This window comes from Typopeltis vanoorti, chromosome 3 (assembly GCF_054136105.1).
Source record: "Typopeltis vanoorti isolate ZY-2024b chromosome 3, IOZ_Tvanoo_1.0, whole genome shotgun sequence".
Taxonomy (NCBI): domain Eukaryota; kingdom Metazoa; phylum Arthropoda; class Arachnida; order Uropygi; family Thelyphonidae; genus Typopeltis; species Typopeltis vanoorti.
This window is the reverse complement of record NC_143551.1, coordinates 116,546,199-116,570,197: the sequence shown is the minus strand read 5'-3', so window position 1 is coordinate 116,570,197 and position 23,999 is coordinate 116,546,199. Positions and strand designations below refer to the sequence as shown.

General features: G+C 35.6%; 1 protein-coding gene across 3 annotated transcripts in view; it reads left to right on the top strand.

Moving 5' to 3' along the window:
* The window catches only part of Uba1 (ubiquitin-like activating enzyme 1), a 381,832-nt gene that overhangs the window by 263,810 nt on the left and 94,023 nt on the right, over positions 1 to 23,999 (top strand). For all 3 annotated transcript variants that reach the window (XM_090390820.1, XM_090390822.1, XM_090390821.1), the window contains exons 17-18: positions 5,400 to 5,464; positions 20,006 to 20,054. In XM_090390820.1, the coding sequence (XP_090246946.1) occupies positions 5,400 to 5,464; positions 20,006 to 20,054 (114 nt within the window). The remainder of the gene's footprint in view (positions 1 to 5,399; positions 5,465 to 20,005; positions 20,055 to 23,999) is intronic.

Here is a 23,999-nt window from a genome sequence, read left to right as displayed (position 1 = left end):
AGTATGCTAGGTATCAGAGTAGATCACATTTTTATCAGAAACCTTTCTAGCCACAACACGCTCTCTCCATAATTTTCTCCAAACAATTTTTTTTTTTTTCATTCCTGTAACAGGAAAGGTAATGACCCACATGTTACATGGTCATTGAAAAGTCCCTTCAACAAGCAATTGATCATGTATCTTCTTAGGCTTTTAGTAATGGGTATAGGTCTTATTCAGTATAGAAAAGTGTGTATATACTTTTGACAAAAATATAATCACCCTCATCCCAGATTTAACAATGGATTAAGCTATTATTACAGTTATCTTAGGACAGACTTGTAACAAAAAGTGTGCATTTCTTGCACATTTGTTAAACTAATAGGAGAGAGTGTAAGAGAACATTGAATATTCAATATACTCAAACCCCAACAGATTGTGGTGCTGAGTGATATTCTCTGCATTACAAGACTATGCTTTTACTAGGAAGGTGTTTGGGAATCCTGTCCATCAAGGGATACAAATATCCACTGATGCATTTTTCATCAATTCAGAGACTTTATGTTGAAGTATATGAACATATTCCCACTTTAAAGGAAGCTGTTGCACTTAACTCCAACATTCTTTCCTAACCATTCTATTTTTTCCCCTACTTTGAGATTTTCAATGTGATTATGCATCAAATTGCCATTTGATGTTGCCAATGAATATGGTAGCATTCATGCATAAGAAGGGTTACTTTGTGCTGTCTCTTACTATGCCACCATCATCAGTCTTCTTACAGTTTTTTTTTTCACATAAAGTTCTGATTTCTACTATATATATATATTAACACTTCAGGATCTGAATCCTCCATTGGGTATATGCTGTTTTTCTTGATAAGTCTCAACTCGGATTCTGTTTAATCCAGTAACATATACTACTTAAGTAGGTGTGTGTGTGTGTGTGTGAGAGAGAAAGAGAGATTTATATAGACTCAGGATTCTTTGTAGGCTAACTGTTCTCTTATATCTAACTCATTACTTCTAGTTTTCTGCAGTTAGTGTATCAAATGAAAGCCTTAAATTTTGAAGGTCACTTGTGCTAATTCCCAATCACCTAGGGATCAAGGGAAATGAGAGACAACTGGGTCAGCCTGGACTTTCTCCAAGTAGTTTCAGTCCCATTTATAGCCTGTCCTGTTAAGTACTGCCTCCATCCAGGAAGTTGACTATCCTGGGAGAAAAAAAATCTTTCACCTTGATATGAGATCAGCTAACTCACCATTTGATTGAAAACATCTGATAAAGGTTCTCATCAGAGACTGAATTGGAACCCCGGTCTTTCCAACCAAAGGGCTTGTCTGCACTAACTGAGCTATAGAGGCTCCTCTTTATAGACTACATGTGCTTAATAAACACACAATCAGTGGCTGTCATCCTGGCTAGTTATTACAAATTGCATGAGCTATTTGAAAACAAATCTGAACTGCCTTGTTCAGATTTGTTTTCTCATACATAAAATGTTATTTATATATTTAGTTGTGCTTGCTAGTTACAGTAATTCCCAAACTTCCATTGTTAGCACTAGTTCACTGATTGCTTACAGCAGATATTTTCAATTCTGTATATGCCTGTACGCAAAGAAACCTTTGCCTTACACCCAGTTTTACATCCAACACTCTTCCTGTACCATCTTGAGTGGTTTTGCTCGGTTAGAAAGTTATACTTCCTATCCAAGAAATTATATTCTTGTTTTCATCTGTTATACTCAAGCATAAGCAGTCAAAGAGCAATTCAATGTGAAGTCATTTGTTTTTCTATAATTTCCTCCACATTCAAAATTTTGTTTGCTTATACTTGGATGAAAGGATAAAAATATAAGGATATAATTTCTTCAAGCATTATTTACTTAAAAAAAAAAAAACTTGCTACAACTTTCTGTTATCCAGAATTATCATCAGTACCCATTGTTGTCTGATGCATGTTTCACCATTATCTGCAATTTCTCTGTCCATTGCCAGGTGACTCAAATGCTGCAAAATCTTTCCACATCATTTCTTCGCATTATCTACCTACTTTCACTGTCCTCCTCTGTTTATTGCACCAAGCATCGTGGTTTGATCTTTTTACTATTAGACATTCTGTATATATGTCCAAAAAAAAAAAAAATATTTAGTTTCCATTATATTCTTTTGCTATACAGTTCTTTATTTGTTAACATTTTGTACCCATCCAATTCATAAAATCTTTCACTAACATGCTATTTTGAAATATATGATTTACTTTTCCTATATCTTGTCCATTGCCCATATGTTTAATTTTGCTTTTGTTGTCCAAGATCTTTACTACAGTCTAAATTATGTCATTGCTGCTTAGTATGTGAAGTTCCTAAACTCTTCCAGCTCTTGCCTGTTGATTTTTATTTGTTTTTTCATCCTCTTCTGTTCAAATATCAGTTTTTGTTTTATCGATGTTCATTATCACCCCATATCTCTTTCCTTCCTCAATAATGATTATTGTCTGCAAATCACAAATTTATTTTTGTACCTTGAATTAAAATCCCCCTTATATTATCTATAACAGCCATTGTTCTTTTAGATGCTTGGGGATATTGGGTCTCCTGTTCTCCAGAACCATCTTATTTGTCTACAATTATAGTAGCCTTTTTCATTGATGTTCAGCAATAGACATATCGGATTCCTGTCTACTCCAGAGTATTTTAATAATATGGCAGCGTACAATTTTCATACTTGTATATGGAAATGTAATTATTGATTTACCTCTTAGTATCTTCATTACTCTATTTCCCACATCATAAAGGTTGAAACTAGTGTAATGATTTCCATACTGTATGGTAATATAGACATCTGAAAAGAAGTGTGCTGTGCATTATGAAATACGAAAAATTGCTGACAAACATTGAAATTTCCAAGAAAACTGGGAATTGGAGTATTTTTGCTGTGAAGTAAAAAATAAAATAATCTGCTTAATATGTAATAATGTTATCAGTGTACCAAAGTTATACAACATTAATCGTCACTATGAACAACATAAATCAAAATATGATAATTACAAGGGATTAATGAGACAAGAAAAGTTGAAAGAGCTCTAGTCGGGACTGAAAAAACAACAGTTCATGTTTACTAAAGTATCACCAGAAAGTGAAGCGGCGGTGCATGCAAGCTACGTCTTGTTGGAGTTGATAGCTAAACACTCGAAACCTTTTATTGAAGGCGATTTCATTAAGGAATGTCTAATTAAAGCTGCAGAAATTATTTGTCCTGAAAATATGAAGGATTTTCAAACAATCTCTTTGTCTTGAAATACAGTTGTGGAAAGATTTGGTGGCAAATTAAGTGTTAGATCAAAGCAAAATCATCTAGTTTCAAAGCTTTTTCCATTGCCTGTGATGAGAGTACGGACATTGGGGGCGAAGCTCAATTAGCTATGTTTCTTCGTGCTTGCTACACTGATTTCAACATTTTTGAGGAATTATTGGAACTAGTACCAATGCATAACACTTATATAGGACAAGATATATTTAATTGTGTTTTTGAACTTCTGTAGCTACAGATGGAGCTCTTTCTATGACTGGAAAAAACAATGGTTTCGTGGCATTACTGCAAAAAAAAAAAAACAAAGTGAAATTTATGACAGATCCAAGATTCATCATACACATTGCATTATACATCAAGAAGTATTATGCACGAAAGTAATAAACATGGAAAATGTGTTGACATCTATCAAAAAAAAATCATTAATTTCATAAAATCTCGAGGCTTAAATCAGTGACAGTTCTCTGCTTTCTTAAGTGAATTAGACAGCGAATATTCCGGTTTGTCCTACTATACTGAGGTACGTTGGCTGTCCTGCTCCAAGATTCTTAAACAATTCTGGGACTTGAAAGAAGAAATATGTCAGTTCTTAATAACTAAAAATCAAGACACAAGCCTGTTTTTTGACGCAGTGTGGTTGCAAGATATCATCCTTCATGGTTGATATAACAAAACATTTATATGATTTAAATTTAAAACTGCAAGGAAAAGATCAGATCATTACAAACATATGTAAACTAGTTCTTTGGGAAAAGCAGTTGAAAAATGAAGATTTAATGCACTTTCCGACATGCAACATGAACAAATCAAGTTTAAGTGAAACTGCATTGTATCAAAAATACACAGAAAAAATTGTAAGCCTTAGAAATGAATTTGAAACAAGGTTTGCAGATTTTAAATTTTTGGAAGACAAGTTTTCTTTGTTTTCTTCGATTTTTTTCAATAAATATTGAATCAGTACCTAATCAAGTGCAAATGGAGGTAATTGAGATCCAGTGTGATTCAGATTTGAAGGCAAAATTCAGTGAAGTTGGTGTGCTTGGATTTTGCAAATATTTACCTGGTTTAAAAATACTCGAAAATTTGCATATGAAATTATATCCATGTTTGGAAGTACTTATCGTTGTGTGAACAGTTATTTACAATTATGAAGGGAAATAAGTCTCCTGTCAGATCCAGAATTACTGACATTCACCTTGGATCAGTTTTGAAAGTAATCACTGCAAACAAGATTTTCCCCCGAAGTAGGAAAGATAGTAGCAGAGAAGAGATGCCAAGTGTCAGGGAGAAAACATTAATTTTATCGTTGTTCTTGTTCTTTTTTTATACTGTACTTTTCAAAAATAAACCTGCGTTTTTAAGTTTTTGTATTTTGCGGCCCACATAAACTTAAACCTCATTTATTTGGCCCGTGTAAACCTTTGAGTTTAACATGCTTGGTGTAGAAGTTTCCATCCACTTATCTAGCGTTGTCCTTTAAATGACCTTAACATTGATATGAAATTATTTGCATAATTTCTTATCTAATATTGTGAAACAATTCTCTTTAACCAGTTTCATGTGGACATTCATTATGATCATCTTAAACCAATGATGAACATGTGCAGTTGAGCATAATTTTCTTATATATTGTCTGTTAACATTAGCTGTCTCAACTTTCATTAATTCTAAACAATTCAACTCTCCATAAACTTCAATTGGTGATGAATTTTTTTGCAGGAGAAAGATTTTCTCTTTTCAACTAAAATCATGGCAGGCCTGTTCTGTCCTGAGCAGATATAAGAGATCTGGTTATTGAACTGCTTTCTAATTGCTACATAATACTAATTCAAATACAATCAATTCTTGTCAAAAAAAAAAAAAGTGAAAAATTTCCTTATAAAGCTCTATAGCATCACTACTATTTAATTTTTCAGTATAGAAAACTAAATTCAACCTCAGTTTAAATATACCTTTAGTCTCCTGGATTTGCTGTAAGGAGAATTGACTATATTCTACACCAGCAAAATTACTTTATGTATATTATGAATAATACATTGCTAATTAATCTTGTGAACTTTAAGAAGAAAATAATATTAAATTTAACAAACTGATTATTTTGTAGTGGGCAAGAGATGAGTTTGAGGGTTTATTCAAGCAGTCAGCAGATAATGCTGAGCAGTATCTCACGTAAGTTTGTTTTTAATATATTTTGGATATGATGAATTGGATTAGACTTTACTATTAACAAATGCTTATAATCAACTGTATATTACTATGAAACATGGAAACATTTATGAAATGAGTAGTTGAATAATGCTTCAGTGAAGTAATTTTATTTAAGGATTATGGAATGAATGGTTCTAGAAAAATTCGTCGTAAGACATTTTGCATGAATTTTTGTAAATAATCAATGGATGATGTATTATAAAAAAATTAATAAAATCATTAAAAAGGCGAATCTTTATTAAGATGAATGTCAGTTATACATAACATAATGAAATCGTTTAAAAATTGTGCAAATTAAAAGAGATGCTTCGTAAAATAATCTACTTTTTGCTGCAGATCATCAATTCAACAAATCCATCAGTAACATTGCTCATTGGAAGAAATACTAATGCTGTGAAGCATTTAATTTTCATGTTGAACTCAGCATGTGTTTGATGGTGTAACTTCAAACCAATGGCAACAATTTTGCAATAAAGATTTAATCTGCTGTAAGTTAATTCTGATTTGCCAGGAAGCAAAGCAAAAAGCCACCTTGGAATCCTTAGGGATCTCATGCCAGTCCCAAGCCTGGATAAAGGAGGGTCAGTCAGATGAGTGTCGATGCTCTGACCATAAAGAAAAAACACTTGTTATCTGATGCCTATACTATCAACAGCTACAATATGCCGGCTCGGACATTGCCCAGATCAACAAGGTCTGTGATACCAATCGAGGTATTGGGGTTGAATTGAAAAGTTGGATATCGAAAGGAAACAAATTGAAACTAACAGAACTATTATCATTAGGAACATGGAATGTACAGACACTTTGGATGTCAGGAAAACTAGAATTACTTCACAAGGAAATGAAGCGATATTGCTGTGATATACTAGGACTGGCAGAGATAATGGTCAGGGCATGACACCAAACATGAAGCAGGAGTTGGCTTCCTTCTTAACAAAAGAGGTAGAAAGGCGCTCTCAGGCTACAAACCAGTCAATGAATGAATCATAGCAGCAAGATTCCAAGCAAAACCATTTAATATATCAATAGTCCAGATATATGCACCCACATCTGACAGCACAGATGAGGATATTGACTTGTTTTACAAAGATCTGACAGAGACGATAGAAACAATACCAAAGCAAGATGTACTAATTATTGAAGGAGATTGGAATGCCAAAGTCAGAATAGATAACAATGGTTGGGAAAGAGTCGTGGGAAAATATGGTTTTGGAGAAAGAAATGAACAAGGGTGAAAAAATGTTAGAATTTGCTGTAGACTATGAGATGGTGATCTGTAACACAAGATTCCAACAAAAGGAGTGTAGAAAATGGATGTGGTGATCAAATGATGGGAAAACCAAGAACATGATTGATATGCTTATGATTAAAAGAAGATGGATAACATCAGTACAGCAGTGTCGAACTTTTCAAGGAGTGGATATAGACTTGGATCACAGTTTGATGATTGCAAACATCAAGTTTCAATCAAAAAGGAAATATAAACCCTGTCATCAGAAACAAAAAGATACAGCAAGAATAAGTGAAGCTGAAATAAGAAGGTACAGAACAGTGTTAGAGGAGAAACTTAAAAGTGTGGACAAAGAAAAGAAAAAAAATTGAATCTAAGAATGAAAGGAGTAATGAAGGCGATAGAAGATGCAGTTGAAGAAACAGTACCAGAAGAGAAGATCAAGAAGAAATGCATTAGACAAGAAACACTGAAGTTAGTACAGGAGAAAAGAATGTTGAAGATGAGAAGGGATACATTAGAACAAATAGAGGATTAATATAGAAGAAAGTGTAATGAGGTGAAAAAAGCAGTCAGAATGGATAAGATGAAATTATTAGAATCCCAGTGTAATAATATAGAACAATACTATGGAGAGCATAAAACTAGGGAAGTGTACAAAATTATTAGAACCATTAATAGAAGGTGGCAACCAAAACAGACCACAGTTAAAGATGAAAAGGGCAAAGTATTGATGAATAAAGATAAAATTGTACAGCGATGGACAAGATACTGTAGTGAGTTATATGAAGAAAAACTAGATTTAGATAGCGTTGGGAAACTAACTGAAGAATTGAAGCAGATATCACCAGGTAATGAGTATGATATGGGCATTTTACGAGAGAGGAAGAAAATGCAATGGGGCTGGTAAAACACGACAAGAGTCCTGGTAACGATGGCATCACTGAAGAAATGATTAAATATGGTGGCAAAAGTATAGTTACAGAAATGCACCATGTAATATGGTATGGAAAGAAGGGGAAATGCCAGAGGAGAAGTGGGTGAAATCGATATTAGTGACATTATACAAGAAAGGAAATAAGCTAGAATGTAAAAATTTTAGAACAATTGCCTTGACAAGTCACCTTGGTAAAGTGATGATGATATTGAAAGAAAGATTGATAACACAATTGGAAGCATACCTTGTAGACGAGCAAGCAGATTTAGGAAAGATAGAACTACAATTCAACAGGTTTTGACAATGCAGTTAATAGCAGAGAAAGCTAGGAGAAAAAATTAAAACATATATAGTTGCTTTGTTGATTTTCAGAAGGCATTTGACCGACCAGAAAGTGACTTTACCAGTGCTAGAATCCTGTGGAAATTGATAGAAAACTAATAGCTATATTAAAAGATGTTTATCAGAATGTTGTTGCAGCAGTTAAAATAGGTGATGATTTGGGGAAATGATTTAGAACAAGCAGAGGTACTAGATGGGTGGGGAGGACCAATATCACCAAGCATTTTCATCGCACATTTAGAAAGAGCAATGGATAAGATGAAGGAAGATGCAAAAGGAACATCAGTGCATGAGATGAGAATTGACAATGAGATTTGCAGATGACATTGTTATTATTGAATTAGACGAAAGAGAACTACAAAAAAACGCTGAAACTGTTAAGTGAGGAAGAGAAGAGATTTGGACTTGTTATGAACTTGGAAAAAACGAAGACAATGGTATTTGGTGAGAAGAACATGGAACAAAAGATACATGGGGATGGAATTGGTATAGAAAATGTAGAGCAAATCACATATTTGGGAAGTAAAATGACAAACGATTTGGACTGTACAAAAGAAATAAAGATCAGGATTGCAAAGGGAAGAACAAATCTGAAGGCCATGGATAACATCTGGAAAATAAAGTGATCACCCTGCAAACAAAACTAAGAGTACTGGAAACATGCATCTTTAGCTGTATATTGTATAGATCTATGGGTAATGAATAAGGAATCAAGAAAAGGAATTTTGGCATTTGAAAGAACTCGTAACTGGAAGATTCTAAGAATAGGATGGGTGCAGAAAATCACAAATGAAGAGCTCTATCAGAAGATACAACCAAAAGAGAATCTAATGCAAAAGATTATAAAATAGAAGCTGCAATTATTTGGACACATCTGTAGAATAAGTGAGGACCTGAAGATAAAGACATTTATGTTTGGTATTATGGATGGTGTAAACAGAAGAGGTAGCCTATACAGAGAATGGATATGTGACATAAACTACTGGTGTGGAATGGGTGTACAGAAACTGTGAAGCTGTCGCTGGACAAAGAAAGGTGGAAGAAGATAGGGAAGGAGGCACCAGACACCAACGGGCAGATGATGAAAGGAAAAAGATGTGGAATGCTACTGGTTCCTATTACTATATGTAGCCTGAATAACCAATAATAAATATTTGGCTGTATTTAAAAGTGCCGTCACATGCCCGATCCTTATTATTTTCAAGGTCATCTAATCCAGCTTGTGTACCAAACTAAAATTCTCTCATCTTCACCACTATCATATAATAAAAGCTGCTCACCATTTTCTAGAAATTTATAGTAATCCGGAATTATATATCCACTTCTTTCAGTTGGGATCGGGAAGGGGGGGGGAGGGGTGCTTGGCCTTTCTTTTGCCTCCAGATTGTTAGTTTAAATTTTTATGCTGAAAATCTTATGGCAAATTTTCTGGCTGCAGGAATGAATATTGCATAAGAACACAACTCCATTATGAGAGTACACAACAGCTGCATAAATTTTATACTGAATGCTTATTCAACTGAACACCTGAAAAGGTAGGTATTGTATCATTTCATGTTACAGTTCATCATCAAATTCCTGACATGTACCCTCAAGGGGTGTAAATAATATTATGATAATATTCCATGAAAAACTTACATCATTACAAACTTCCTATCAACAATTTTCCTTTGAATCAATCTGTTATCTGTCAACTCTCCAACATTATTAGATCTTATATTTCTGTTTTCTAAGGCACTTTTTACTATATCAATCCACCTATATCTTGGTCTTCCTCTTGGTATTTTTTCCTGCCATCCTAGCAGAGGACACCCGTTTTTCTAATCTTTCCTCTGCCATTCTGTTTATGTTACCATACCACCTGAGATTTGCTCTGCTAACACATTCCTAGATGCTAACAATGTCTTTCCTAATATCCCCATTTTTAATACGATATTGCCATTCTGTTCATGCCCCTAATCTTTCTCAAGACACTCATTATGTTACATTTTATATAATATTAATTTATATAAAATTAATTTGTCAGCATATTTATCATGCTGACAAATTTACAGTTGTTTGAAGCGGGCATTTGTGTGGGTTATGAACACTCGTGCAAAATTTTTATCCTTGAGCGATAAAGGTTGTCACAAAACTCATCATTTAAAAAAAAAAAAATGAAAAAACAATATTGAAGAAAATAACTAAATGTTACTTTAGTAGCCAAACACAACTGTAAACAGTAAAGCTGTAATTTGTGTGGTAGGTGATTAGTTTTGAGTGCACTAAAAGGGATAGTTTGGAATTGGGACATGTGTTTGATTATAATTGCAGTTTCTGAAAAATTACATTACATCCTTCCAAATAGTAAATACACCTTCCATATAGTATAGCCAATAAGAGTTTTGAACTAAAATTCAAGATTTTTTTTTTTCAAACATTCTGGGGGTAGAGAATTTGCCAGATTTGGGGCTAGTGTTGAGGCCCTAGCAGTTCACTTACACTTGTTTGTAAACTGTATCTTTTCAGGTAAATTATCCAGAGGTCATACTAAATTTGGATAAATCTATAATGTGTGTGGGAAATTTTTGAGATAAAAATTTTCATTTTCAATGAGTTACCTTGAAAAATATCAAAACTAACCATCATATCTAAAGATTTGAGTATCTTTTATTTTTGAGAAAACATCTGGAATTTTTTTGTGGTAGAACTAGTGTATCTAAAGGATGAATAAGATTGGACAAAAATTTGGAAAATTGTTTTAGATCTGACTGCCAGTGGAATAAATAGTTGCTCAAAGAGGAACTATTTTTATGCAGATTAAGTGTACCATAAATTCTGTGAGATTTGGTGTTATGTTCTGATATTTGTTATAGTGACTTCATCTATGGAAATAGTCAAATCTGTTTAATTTCTTAAGCTTATGTAGCTTACTTTCAGTTGGATTTTTCCTTATCATAGTATCAATATTTCAGTCTCATAGAAGTAAATTCAGTCTTTGATCATGAGCTTTTAGTGTCTAGTATACAGCTGTGATAATGTTTTTTTTAGCAACTACAAGACTACTCCCCTCCCAGATTCTTGTGAATAGCTATTACACTATTGGCATTCATCACAATTGTAATTTCTTAGCTTGACCATCTTTAGTAGATTGCTTAGAATCATTTCCTTCTGTCTTGCCTGGCCTAAGCAATTTTATAAAACCATAAACCTCTTCTATCATCTTCACTATTCCATATGTAGTATTGGTTGGCAGTTATAGATCTAATATTTTTGCAATAAATAGATGAATTAATGATAAACTAGTGTGCAACAATATCAGAGTTCCTATTTAGGATCTGAACTATCTATTGAACCAAACCACTAAAACTAAAATTAAGTGTTAATATAGTGCAAAGTAAACAAGAACATTGAACTAGAATAATAAAAAAATACAAAATTAAAATCAAAAATTCCAGTATAAAAGACTGCTTGTGTTAAAAATAGATCTAGGTATATTAACTAAGAAAGCATTCTGTGGAGAATGAATTACAGTAAAACCCTGTTTTGGCGTTCCTGCAATTTACGCAATTTTCCTGCCGTTTACGTCATTTTCCGTTGGTCCCGTCTTAAGGACTATCCTTACGTAATATGTTGTTTTCTTGCCATTAACAACTTGATGTGGACGTTATTTCTTGTGATTTGCGTTTTTTTCTCGGGTGGCAATACTGATTTTTGAATCGATTTCTGCTAAAATCTGCACGTTTATGTTCCCAGATGGTGTTGCTTCCGGCTGTGGTTTCGTTTCCACCATCACGGTGACCTGCACACTTGCAGCAGTAATAGAGTTATGAGCGATACCATGATTTTTCAATCGCAGTATGAATTGATATTGCAGAATTTCTGCTACATAATTTAGCACGTGAAAGTTTGTTTTCAAGTTGCGGTGGTGAATTATCCATGTTAGTAACATGGAGAAAAAAGACAGAAAATGTATTTTGGTAGAAGAAAAGATGGCATTTCTGCGACGTGAAGATTGGCATGCCAGAACACGTGTGCATTTAGCAAAAGATCTTGGACTGTCCATGTCCACTTTGAACACGATAATAAAAAACAGGTCAAGCATTGAACTCAATGCAAAGCAACCTGGCACTATGTCAAAAAAAAAAAAAAAAGTAAAGCAAAAAACAATCAAAAATTAAAGATTTTTTAAATAGATCATCAACATCATCATCAAATTCCTGACATGTATCCTCAAGGGATGTACAGGATATGATAGTACTACATGGAAAATTTACATCATTACTAACTTCCTATCTACAATTTTCCTCCAAATCAGTCTGTTACTTGTCTAGACTCCAGCATTATCAGATCTTATATTTCTATCGTCTAAGGCACTTTGTACCATATCAATCCACCTATATCTTGGTCTTCTGCTGGGTCGTTTTCCTGCCAACCTGGCAGAGAACACTTGTTTTGCTGATCTTTCCTCGCCCATTCTGTTTAATTCTCGTGGAAAGGCTTAGACGTTGGTTATGCATTTTCACTATATAATTTAAGGAAATTACAACGTACCAGGATATACATTAAAATAAATTTTAATATATTTCTGTGTGACTGTGTGAAATTCAAGCACCGTTTCTCTTTGCAAAAGGCACTTCGTATTTATAACCGTGCCAGCCAAGCCTTACTCAGAGAACAAATTGCCGCCACTCGCCGTTTCCTGAGTGAAGATGACCTTTCAAGCACCTTAAGCCACGAAATTTGGTCGATTGTATACGACATCTCTTGCACTGCAGCGGAGAAAGAATTTAAAAAAGTATGAGATCGACACATCAAAAAATTTGAAAATTTAAAAAAGGACATGATCTCGAAACTGCAACTTCCTACTGAAACGGTAGTTAACCTGTCGTCACTTAGTGTGAAACCTGAAGCACTCAACGCCCTCGCACGTGGCCACAACTTCGCCATTGCGCCCAGAAGAATACCTGCTGAGGATATCATGATATGAATTGAACACTGGATTCGACACCTTCCAAGCCACGTCACCAACGATATCAGACTGGGTGTAGCTTGTGTTCTGACCAAAGCTAAACCACCTAAAACCAACATGCCCAGTAAAGAAATTAAATCTCTATTAGAATTAAAGAAAAACAAGGAAATAATAATCACCAAAGCAGATAAAGGGAATGCTACAGTATTGCTTGACCAAAAAGATTACACAGGTAAGCTGAAATCTCTATTGTTAGATCAGGCCACTTACCTCCCTATCGAGTATAATCCCATCAACTCACAAATTAGAAAACTCCACAGGCTCCTTAAGAAGGCCACTTCTTGGCCTGTGGAAATCACTAACAAATGAAAACCATACAACTCCATAACCCCCCCCCCCCCACACACACACACACCTTATTAATGGACTCCCAAAAATTCACAAGGAAAATGTGCCATTACGTCCCATAGTGGATGGCATTGATTCCCCCACATACAAACTAGCTAAACATTTGGCCAAAGCTCTCTCACACACTATACTGGCAACACACCTTCATACATAAAAAAACTCAGCCCACTTCAAAGCCAGCATAGAAAACCTTACACACAAACACACTGACATAATGGTCAGTTTTGATGTCTCCTCCTTATTTACAAATGTCCCACTCAAAGAATCCTTAGCGCTAATCCAAGCTAAATTTCCTCCCGATATCACAGCCCTATTTCAGTTCACAATGAACTCGGGCTATTTTGTTTGGCAAGGAAAATTCTACAAACAAATAGAGGGGACAGCCATGGGTTCTCCACTCTCCCCACCCTTGGCCAACTTTTATATGGAGACTTTTGAAGAGAAAGCCTTAAACTCTGCACCACAGAAACCAACTGTTTGGCTTCGCTATGTAGATGATGTATTTGCTATTTGGCCACATGGCTCTGATGCACTCCTCTCCTTCTTAACACACTTAAACAACCGACACCCCAGAATCAAATTCACCATGGAAGAGGAAAAAAACAACTGCATTCCTTTCTTAGACACACTAGTCACCTGCCAGCCTGATGGAACCTTGGTTTTCTCAGTATATAGAAAACCCACCCATACAGGCAGATACATTCACCAACAATCCCACCACCCCTCCTCACAACAATGTGGAGTCATTAAGACACTACACAACAGGGCTAAACTTATCTGCTCGAATGACAATGCCCTAACCGCAGAACTAAACCACATCCCCCCACACACACACCAAAAAAAAAAAAAATCCAAAAAATATTGAAACCAGTAAACCACAACCTCCCCACCTCACAACAAGGATTACTCTAAATCCATCGCCATACCCTACATACGAGGCACCTCGGAAAAAATCACAAAAATCTTAAAAAAACATAACTTCTTGTTACAGACCATATAAAAAATTGGCATCCCTTATCCGCTCAACTAAAGACCCCCTCCAGAGCTACCTGGTGTATACCATGTCCCTTGCAGCTGTAAGCTGTCCTACTTTGGCCAAACAGGCAGGACAGCAAATATCAGAATTTCAGAACACAAGGACTACATCCGTTTTCACCAATACAGCCACTGTGGTCTTGCTGACCATGCACTGGATACCTGATATAGAATACGGTGGAAGAAAGCCAGGATAATAAACCGTAGCAAATACAGATATGAAAGGCTTCTCATGGAATCAGCTTCTGCCCTAAGAAACGATCCAAACCTCAACAAATTTGGCTGCATGAGACTTCCTCAAATTTGGGAAACCTACATCAGAAGACCTTCAGCCCAATCGCCCAAGAATACCAACGTTGCCCACTAGAGGACATAATCAGGACTTTAGGAGAAATAATAGCTTCCTACTTCTTCCTCACTTACTGTTTTGTTGTGCCTGCGTGCACGTGTCTTGTACTTAAGTTCTTGAAAATGGCAACATGACGTTGCCGAAATATTGAAATATATTAAAATTTATTTTAATGTATATCCTAGTACGTTGTAATTTCCTTAAATTATATGGTGAAAATCCATTCTGTTTAAGTGACCATACCACCTGAGATTAGCTCTGCCAATGCACACCTGGATGCCGCAATGTCAAGTTCTTTCCAAATATCCTCGTTTTTAATATGATATTACCATTGATGCCATCTGTTCACTCCTCTAATCTTTCTCAGGACTCTCATATCTGCGGTCTCTAGTCTTTGGTCAAGTGCTCTGACCCAGCTCTCAGATCCATAAGTTAAAACTGGTTTCAACACTGTCTTGTATAGAGCTAATTTAGTGTTCTGACTAATTTCTCTCTTATTCCATATGAATTTATTCAGTTGACTTCCTACCATACCAGCTTTGTTGATTCTGTTGTCTATTTCCATATTTAATATACCATCTTCACTAAAAATCGTGCCTAAGTAGCTGAAATGTTTTACTTGTTCCACAGGTTCCCCGTTCACAACACAGTTGACATTTTCAACAATTCTGCCTATTATCATTGTCTTTGTCTTTTTAATGCTGACCTTCATACCATATCTATTACAACAGTTGTTCAATTTAGTCAGGGAATCTTGCAAACTTGTAGTGGATAAATCCACTTAATATAACATTGTCCGCATAAAGCAAAGAGCTGATATTAACATCTCCAATTCTGATATCATGTTTAATACCAGTTTTATTCATAATGTGATCCATATAGATAATGAATAACAGAGGGGATAATGTACATCCTTGTCTCACACCATGTTGGAGGCTTAATGGATTTTTTAACAACACTCAAAAAGAATTAAAATAGACTTTAATACTTCCTATATTTTGTCCTAGTCACTAGGACATCTACGGGGATTACAAAAAAATTAATGTAACATATGCACAAATAACAAACAATACTAAGCCCAACCACGTGGGTGACACTAAAGTCCTATCTAGGTGGAGCGCCCCCTAAGGGCAGTCGTAGGTGGCCTGGAATGTAAGGTGGGAACTCTGGTGATGAGTGTTTCCCAAATCTTCGGAAGCTTAATGCACCCATATTTATTGAGATTTGGTTGGTTTTTGAGAGCTGCTGCTGCTTCTAAGAAAAGTCTCTCTTTCTTGAATTTGCTGTGGTGGAGCATGGTGGTTTTCTTCCATGATACTCTGTGGGTGGTGTCCAAAACATGGTCAGCCAAGCCTGAATGGCCATAGTTGTGTTTGAAGATGTAAGACTTGTGTTCCTCTAGACGGATGGATGCTGATCTGCCTGTCTGTCCAAAGTACGCCAGCTTACAGGAACAGGGTACTTTGTAAACTCCAGGCAGAGAGAGAGGAGGGAGCTGATCTTTCGTAGAACGGATAAGGGTAGCCAGTTTGCGGTGGGGCTTATATGCTGTGTGTAGATTGTATTGTTTTAGTATCTTGGCTATTTTTTCAGATGTGCCACGGATGTAGGGTATGGTGATGGCATTTTTAAAATCTTGTTGACGAGAAGGAAGGGGAATGGGGGAGGAGTTGATTATTTTTTTGATACTGTGATCGCTGTAGCCATTGGAAAGGAAAGTGCTGTATGTGGTTAAGCTCATTAGTGAGGGCGGTTCCACTGGAACAAAGATTGTGGGCTCTCTTGGTAAGAGTTTTAATAATGCCATATTGTTGAGAGGGGTGGTGGTGGGAGAGTTTGTGAATGTATCTGCCTGTGTGTGTGGGTTTTCTGTATACGGTGAAGGTAAGTGTATCATTAGGCAGGCGTGTGACTAAGGTGTCTAGGAAGGGCAAACAATTGTTCTTTTCCTTTTCCATAGTGAACTGGATCCTTGGATGTAGACTATTGAGATGACTGAGGAAGGAGTCTAACGTGTCTGGGCCATGAGGCCAAATAGAGAACACATCATCTACATATCTTAGCCAGATAGAAGGTTTGAGTGGGGCTGAGTCTATGGCTCGTTTTTCGAAATCTTCCATATAGAAGTTGGCAAGGGGGGGGTGAGGGGGGAACCCGTGGCAGTTCCCTCTATCTGCTTGTAGATTTTGTTGTTCCACGAGAAATATCCAGAGTTAATGGCAAAGGAAAAGAGATCTAAGATGTCAGAGGGAAAAACCTTTTCTAAGAGAGATAAGGTGTCAATTAAGGGAATATTGGTAAACAAAGATGAGATATCAAAGCTTACCAATATGTCTGTCTTCTTCAAGGTTAAATTTTCTGTGAGGGCTTTAAAGTGGGTCGAGTTTTTTATATAGGAAGGGGACCTTCCGGTGAGGGGGATCAGAGAGTTGGCCAGCTGTTTAGATAGTCTATAGCAAGGTGCATTGGTAGCATCTACTATAGGCCTGAGTGGGGACTTAGGCCTATAGTAGATGCCTATAGTATAATGCCCATTGACACCATATAACTGTAGCATATTGAATAGCTTCTCTCTTAGCACCTTATCATATGCCTTTTCCAGATCGACAAAACTTAAATACGGATCTTTGTTTTATTCCTATGCTTTCTCAACTATTTGTCGTAAAGTGAAGATTTGATACTGACAGCCTCTATTTGGTCTGAATCCAGCTTGACCAAGCTTTTCTTCCACAATTCTTCTCAACCGTTTCTCAAGTATACTTGCATATATCTCGCCAGGAACACTCAGTAGGGAGATACCTCTGTAATTCTCACATTCAGTTTTATTTCCCTTTTTATATATGGGTACTATTAGAGCTCTGCTCCTATCATCGGGAATTCGTCCCTCTGTCCGCACTTTCTGAACTATGCAGTGCAGCCATTGTAAGACTTTTATACCTCCATACTTGAGCATTTCTGGTCGAATATCATCTACCCCTGCTGCCTTTCCACATTTCAAACCTTTGATGGCTTTTTCTATTTCAAGTATGGTTATGTATTCCTGACTGTATGCCTGTGGAGTGTTTTTTACTACTGTGCTATCACTGCTTGTTTCGTTTAGCAATTTTTCAATGTAATTACTCCATACTTTAAGCATATCTTTTTCTTCTGTTTTCATGTCACCTTTATCATCTCTAACTCCTTTTACAGCAGTCTTTCCTCCATTTCTAAGCTTCTTTGACAACCTCCAGAATATCTTCCCACCTTCTTGATATGTATTTTCAATGTTCTTGCCCAAGTCCTCCCATGACTTTCGTTTAGCTAGTCTTACACAGTGTTTCGCTTTCTTACATTTGCCTCTGTATTCTCTAAGAGCAAAAGCTGACTTATTTGTCAGGAACTTTTGATATGCTTTCTTCTTTTTCTTCACTGCCTCTTTAACTTCTTGTGTCCACCATGGAGTTCTGATTTTTCTATCCTTGCAACCTCACCACATGCCTCTCTGGCTGAATCAATCAGGCTTTTCTTCAAGGTTTGGTTCCTGTTCTCAAACTTTCATTTTTTCTTCAATAATCTTTGTGTATTTTAGTCTACAGTTCACATCTGAGAGCTGCTCAACTTTTATTCGCTTTGAAACTTCCTGACATGTTATTCTTTTCAATATGAAATTCAATTTTATCCTGCTCAAGACTAAATAGTGATCACTTCCAGTTTCAAATCCTCTGTACACTCTGGTGTCCTGCACCAGGGAGAAAACATCGCTATCAAAAATAACATAGTCAATGAGACTTTTTTTCTTATTCCTTGCCTCTTCTCTCCATGTGAATTTGTGCACATTTTTATGTTGGAACATGGTGTTAGTAATAACTAATCTATGTCCTGAGCAGAAATCCAACAGATATTTACCATTATTATTAGCTTTGCTCTTTTCTCCAAATTTTCCCAAAATATTTTTGTATGTCTGAGAATCATTTCCTACTCTGCTATTTAGATTCTCAACAAGGACCAACTTTTCCTTTTTCATTGTGTGTCAGTTGGTTTTTCTAAAACATCAAAAAATTCCTCCACTTCTACCTTAGTAGAACCTTCTGTGGGACCATAGGCACAAACAAGTCTCATTGTCCAATTCTGCATTGTGATATTTGCCCACATCACTACTTGAGAATGCCTGCCATTCAAGAAGATTAGCCTCGTATTTTGTATTGAATACTGTGGCTACTCCTTCTTTTCCTTGTCATTTCCTGAATATAACATTTTGTATTTATTGCTCAGAAAGATCTCGCCAGTTTTTTTTTTTTTTTTTTGTTTATTTGTTTGTTTCAGTCACCCTTATTATGTCGATCTGTTACTTATCTAATTCCTCTGCTAGCTGCATTTCTTTGCCATTCAGGCTTCTTATGTTGATAGTACCGATCTTTAACTCTGGTGATGTTGAGTTGGGGTGTGTTTTCAGATTTGTTCCAGTAGCTGACTTTTCGCTGTTCACCCTGGTTCCCTGGCAAAAACAACGAGGGCCTTGTTTAACCGGGCGATATGACAGTCGATTAACAGTTGGCATGAAATTTTGTCATGTTGTACCATCATTTTATATATTGGTTTAAGCCAATAGGAATACAATTTGGTCGGCTAAATCCCAAATTGCCAGCCCATCCTCGTTTGTTCAGTATTCAGGTAGATACCCAACAGGGTGCACCACGAGAAGGTGATAATTGGACATTAGGTCAGAAGCCCTGGTCTCCACATTCCTTTAAAGTCTATGCGGAGGTCTCCTCTCAGTTATACAGTTTTGACCCTTAAGAACCCCTGACCCTAAATAAATAAATGTAAGTAATTGTAAATTCATCTATTTTCAGTTATTTAATTTTGTAATCGAGTATGTAGACTCGCATACTAGCAGGAAGTCATCTTTTAGCCTTTTTTAATGTTTTTTTACATTTCCTGCTATTTACACTTTTTTCCATCAGTCCCTTGAAAAGTGTAACAAAAGGGGTTTTACTGTAGTTTCTTCTACAATCAGTGTTATTCTAGACAATAAATCAATTTAAATGTGCTAATTTAGAGAGAGAGAGTATATTTAGGATTTTATTTTCAAAAAAAAAGCTATTATGACAACACTCAGTAGACATAATTTACTGTCCCCCATGGCTTTAATAACATTAACTGCAATTCCATATACACATTATTTGATATGTACTTGCATAAATTTATTTTTATAAAACAGTAATTAAAAACAAATTAATAACATGTTTCTATAATTTTATTTTCAGGGATCCAAAATTCATAGAAAGAACAATGAAACTTCCTGGAAATCAGCCGGTATGTTTTTAATTTGTAAAATCAAGTCAGACATAATTTTAAAAAACAAAAATATCTTAGTTTAACTGAAGTTGGGTAGAATTAAAGCATATTTTTATTCTTTATAGTTTTAGTTTTCAAGTCGTGTATGCAAAAAAAAATTACCATAGTTAATGGACTGTTCAGTATCTTTAAATTCATTGCCATTGTTTGAAAGTTAATTAGTTTTGTTACCTACTGTGAAGATCAAGTGTTTTTTGTAACGGGGGAGGGTCATAAATGTATAAAAAGGTTCATAAATCAGCAATTCTCTGAGAAAATTAAATGAGGATTATTTGGTGACAGGTAGAGTTGGAGACCTCCACTGTAAAGAAAGTGAAGAACTAACTCAAGCTGCTGAACATGGGACAAGGAACTGTATTTAAGTTTGGCAGGTTGGGAAAGGCAGAAACAGTACTTCAAAACAGTGATCCCATTATATTGTAAATGGGACATTATACAGACCACTATATAGCCATATATGCAAGATGAGAGCAATTAAAATTAAAGAATAGAACAGAAATATAGTTTGATGTAATATCAAACATAATACCAGGAGTATGCACTATTTCTGCTGTTATCTACATGGAACATATTATTGTGGAAAGTGTCATTTAATCTGATATCAAAATTAAATAATAGCATGAACAATGTGCACCTCTGTCCTACATGGTGTTCCTGGTATTAGTATAAATGCATTGCAGTATCCCCTTGGGCCCACAGGTGTTGAATCTTAATTGTCTTATTTAAATTTTAAACTATCTGAACACAATTTATCAGAGTTCATATCTGACAAACTGCATTCAACATTATATAATCTTTCTTATTCTCTTCCTCACTCACATACACATGTTTACCTTTCATCCTGCTTAATAGTTTTTTGCATCCAGTTTTTCGTTGAAGAAATCTTTCCCCACAGACACCAAATTTATTCAAGTACAATCCAACTGTCACATAACGAAGTACTTTTGTCCATGAAATTCAGCTTGAAAAATCTATAAACTTTGGCATTCTCCTTATGCAACCTATTTAGTGACTTGCGTGCAATCATGGCTGGCCCTTAATTCACTAGAATGAGAGCCTTCATTCCCCACTCCATTGCAAACCACTGACCTGTATCCAAGCCATGGTTCTCAAAAAAACATGTGCCTCTGCTGTCCATAATAAAATGCATCATATGCTTAATGGCTTAAATTAAAACCTCCTTCTCATTCAGCTTACAGCCAGAAATGTGTGTTAAAAAAAAAAAAGTGATTCCAAAGCAAACTTCATAACAATGAAATGCAATAAACTTGACTTCTGATCCCTTGCTTGGGATGTTGGCATAACTTCTGTCCTTCCATGTTGCGACCTCTCTTGTATACTATGGTAACTTCACCCAAAGAAAAGGCAGACAGACCTCTTGGCATCAATCTCTTCCTCCAATTTCTGCCTTGATGACCAAAGCAAATCACCTCCCATACTTCCACAAACTGCCCACTACATGGTTCCTCTGAACTTTTGCCAAAAGGACATCAGAAAGAGCCACATTAATCTTGATACTAAGGCTCCTGGTTCAGATGGTATTCCTCCATTTGTGCTCCAGAATTAACTCCCGTCCTGTATCATCTATAGTCTCATATTCTACTGGCATCTATCCAACAGCATGGGAACAAGCCTACATCCAGCTGCCTGTACCCAAAAAAGGGAGACAAAAGTCAACCATCTAATTATTGTCCCATTGCTCTCGCCTCAGTGCTTTCAAAAGTGATGGAGAAGGTTATCAACAACTAGCTTCTATATTTGTAAGTGGAGGTTTCTGTGGTTTAGAAGTTCACATGGCATATTCCAGTAATTGGTCCACATTTTTTTTTAATTAGCTATATAAAACACAATGAATTAATAAAAGACCCGATAAGTTTCTTAAGTCGTTTGACTTACATCTTCAGCGGTAAAAGGTAACGCTCACAGCAGATCAAAAACGCCCTCCCATGAAAATCTCTGAACAGTGCTTGGAGCATTTTAACTTAAAGTTTAAAATACAAAGAAAAGAGAAATTATTAATAATAGTTCATACTTTACAGTTGTATCCATCTGACTATTCATAAAATTAAAAATCAAAATGCAGATTCAAAGCAGTGCTGAGTTTAAACAATGCTGGATGATGCCACATTCTGTTGTTCACGTTTATAATGTCCAAGGTCTGAGAGGTATATTTTTTATTAAAGCTGACCAAACTTGGTGGAGAATTAATCATTGATTTTTATTTTGTTGTTGGTATTTTAGGCATGTTTGCAGCTTCTTTAAATTTCCTTATGTAACAGTTTTTTTCTATGTATGACATGTTTGTTTTCTGCCAGAGTACATTGTGGCCAGTGGAATTGGTATGGAAAGCTAGACCTGATTTGTGTTCTCTTCTGTTTTCCACATCCTTTTGGTGTTCGTTCATGCAAATTTCCCCAGATCTTCCTCTCTGTCCTACGTAGCAGATGGCGCAAGAACAATAAATTTTGTAGACACCTGGTTTTTTTAAAGGATGATGAGGAGGTTTCAGGGGATGTAGAAATCTCAAAATTTTTTCCAGCGACAAAAAGGCTACTTTGATGTTATATTTGTTAAGTAATTTAGCCATTTTATCTATAACATTTTTGATATATGGAAGCGTGATAGTGTTTTTCAAATCTTGTTTCTGTGAGATGCTTGTAGGAGGTGTGTGGTGGATTTTTTTGATAGTCTGGGTTACATAACCATTCTTTTGAAGGATCTCTGTTAAATATTCTAATTCTTCATTTCTCTGTTTTTCTGTGCTGGAAATGTTATACGCTATGTCCCTTAGGGTTTTTATTAGACCTATTTTTTGCGAAGGGTAGTGGTGTGAGGCCGCATTAAGAAATCTTCCTGTGTTGGTGGGGTTTCTATATATTGAGAAAGAAAGTTTATTATCCTTTTCGAATGTCTAGAAAAGGCAGTTTCCTAAGTTCTTCTTGGTCTAAAGTAAATTTTACATTATTATGCCAATTATTTAGGTAATCTTTGAAAGCAATGAGTTCATCTGTTGTTCCTGGCCATATGATGAAAATATCGTCTACATAGCATAGCCATATTTTTGGTTTTTTATGATAATTGTTTAAAGCATTTTCAAAGTTTTCCATAAATAGGTTAGCTAAAGCTGGAGAGAGGGAAGAGCTCATAGCCAATCCTTCTTTTTGTTCCCAAAGTTTGTCTAGATACATGAAAAAAGTGTTATTTATACAGTGTTTATAAAGATCTAAGATGTTTGGAGGAAAAAGGTCTTCCAGGAGATTCACAGTTTTGTTTCTTGGAACATTTGTAAATAAGCTGATAACATCCAAACTTGCTAAGATGTCTGAAGGTCCAATGTAAATATCTTTTACCTTCTCAATAAAATGTGCACTGTTCTTGATAAATTAGAGGTCGGAGAGTCTCTACCATCTACTATTGGTCTTAAGGGAATACCTATCTTATGGATTTTTAATACACCATAAATTCTTGGAACTAATGAGTGTTTTGAATGTAGAGTTCTTCAGTCCAATTAGGTATCTTTTTGATTAGATCATTGGTTTTATTGTGAGCGCACCAAGTGGAATCTCTGTCTAAAGGTTTATAGGTATTAGAATCTTCAAGAAGAGTTTTCGTTTTATTATTATAATCTTCAAAGTTCAAAACTACTGTTGCATTCCCTTTATCTGCTTTGATTATAATGATATTTTTGTCTGATTTTAATTCTTTGAGGGATTACGAGAGAATATGCCATGTGAACTTCTAAACCACAGAAACCTCCACTTACAATTAAACACTAACGGTGAGTGCTTTTGGTATAAAGTTATGCAACTAGAGAAATTACGTATTAAACATCTTAATTTCACCAACCATCTAATATTCTTAATCCGATGCAGAGATAACGAAATCATTCCTAAGTTCATCCAA